Source organism: Pterocles gutturalis, unplaced genomic scaffold (genome assembly GCF_000699245.1).
Source record: "Pterocles gutturalis isolate BGI_N339 unplaced genomic scaffold, ASM69924v1 scaffold14617, whole genome shotgun sequence".
Taxonomy (NCBI): Eukaryota; Metazoa; Chordata; class Aves; order Pterocliformes; family Pteroclidae; genus Pterocles; species Pterocles gutturalis.
This window is the reverse complement of record NW_010112965.1, coordinates 1,021-2,589: the sequence shown is the minus strand read 5'-3', so window position 1 is coordinate 2,589 and position 1,569 is coordinate 1,021. Positions and strand designations below refer to the sequence as shown.

Genomic DNA, 1,569 nt, shown 5'->3' with positions numbered 1-1,569 from the left:
TATCTTCCAATACTAACGCAGGTTATGCCTTCCACATTGCTTAAAAGGGAAAACCTGGACTGCTTCATAAGAATCATTGTAAAATATTTTACAGGAAACATGAAGTCTGGGGAGGCAGGGAGAATTATCAGAGGCTCTCTATCCTGCTCCACTTTTTTCCCCCTAGGTTTATAGCTGTTACCATGACCATTGAATGAAAAATGTTTCATTTACCTTGTCGAAGCACTCCTTTTTCTGATTTGTGCAGGTTTTTTGGTTTGGGGGGGAGGGTTGTATAGTCGAGTAAATATTTCCAAGCGACTCAGCACAGAACAGTCTGCTTTAAAAAATCAAGGAGCTCGAAACAAGGGCTTAGGAAGGCTTGATAAACATGTTTTCACTGGAATTGTGGCATACGATTGCAAAGAAGTTTCGTGTTCAGAGAAAGCTAAACATAAAGCTGCGGGGGGTGGGTAGCAAACAAAATTTTAAGATTAGTACTTACTAATCAATCCCAAAATCTTACACTACCTTAAAAGAACTTCAGGAAAGACCATGTGACAGCTCTCTTATGCAATGTGGTGGCTCTTAAAAGAGCCTTTAGGGTGCAGGGACAATAGATCCCAGAGGGCTAGGGGCAGGAGCCTCAGGCGCGCTCCCCGCGGATGCGGCGGGCCAGCTGGATGTCCTTGGGCATGATGGTGACGCGCTTGGCGTGGATGGCGCAGAGGTTGGTGTCCTCGAAGAGCCCCACCAGGTACGCCTCGCTCGCCTCCTGCAGCGCCATCACGGCCGAGCTCTGGAAGCGCAGGTCGGTCTTGAAGTCCTGCGCGATCTCGCGCACCGGGCGCTGGAACGGCAGCTTGCGGATCAGCAGCTCCGTCGACTTCTGGTAGCGCCGGATCTCGCGCAGCGCCCCCGTGCCGGGCCGGTACCGGTGCGGCTTCTTCACGCCGCCCGTGGCCGGCGCGCTCTTGCGGGCCGCCTTGGTGGCCAGCTGCTTGCGGGGCGCCTTCCCGCCCGTCGACTTCCGCGCTGTCTGCTTCGTACGCGCCATCGCTCTCACAAAACCAAGCAACCTCCCAGGACCGCTGCTGCACAGGGATACTCCACCGCTGTCGTGGCGGCTTTTTTAATCTGTGCCCTTTTTTTCTTGGCTGGTTTTTTGGCTGGCAGAAACGCGCAGTTATTATTGGTTACTTTCAAATTCGAAAAGCCCACCTCGAACTCGCGCCTTCTCGCCAACCGCCCAACAGCGTTCGCCCTTCCCCCCGTCTTCAACTCGCCATTCTTGTTTTCGGTTTTATCTATTTCTTACAGCAATTTTTATAGTCTGTCTCGAAAATGAAATTCTCTAGGGAAAATTCTTCAAATGGGAAGCGAATAACTGCAAATTATGCTGTCATGAACACAAAAAAATCACGTTTATTTTACTCTAATTCACTGAGACTTGAGTTTTGACAAATAAATCTTGTGCAAGTTTTCTTCAGTAGTAATCCTTATAACCTTCTTTGAGTTTTTTTGTTTGTTGGTGTTTGGTTTGGTTTTTTTTTTTTTTTTTTAAGAGGGGACACTGGTGGGTTGGTGCGG

General features: G+C 49.3%; 1 protein-coding gene across 1 annotated transcript; it reads right to left on the bottom strand.

Moving 5' to 3' along the window:
• Window positions 1-525: 525 nt before the first annotated feature.
• On the bottom strand, window positions 526-1,050 carry LOC104460437 (histone H3-like). The gene has a single exon (XM_010074271.1). The coding sequence runs from the start codon at window positions 1,034-1,036 to the stop codon at window positions 626-628; it is 411 nt and encodes a 136-aa protein (XP_010072573.1). The 5' UTR covers window positions 1,037-1,050; the 3' UTR covers window positions 526-625.
• Between the last annotated feature and the right edge of the window lie 519 nt (window positions 1,051-1,569).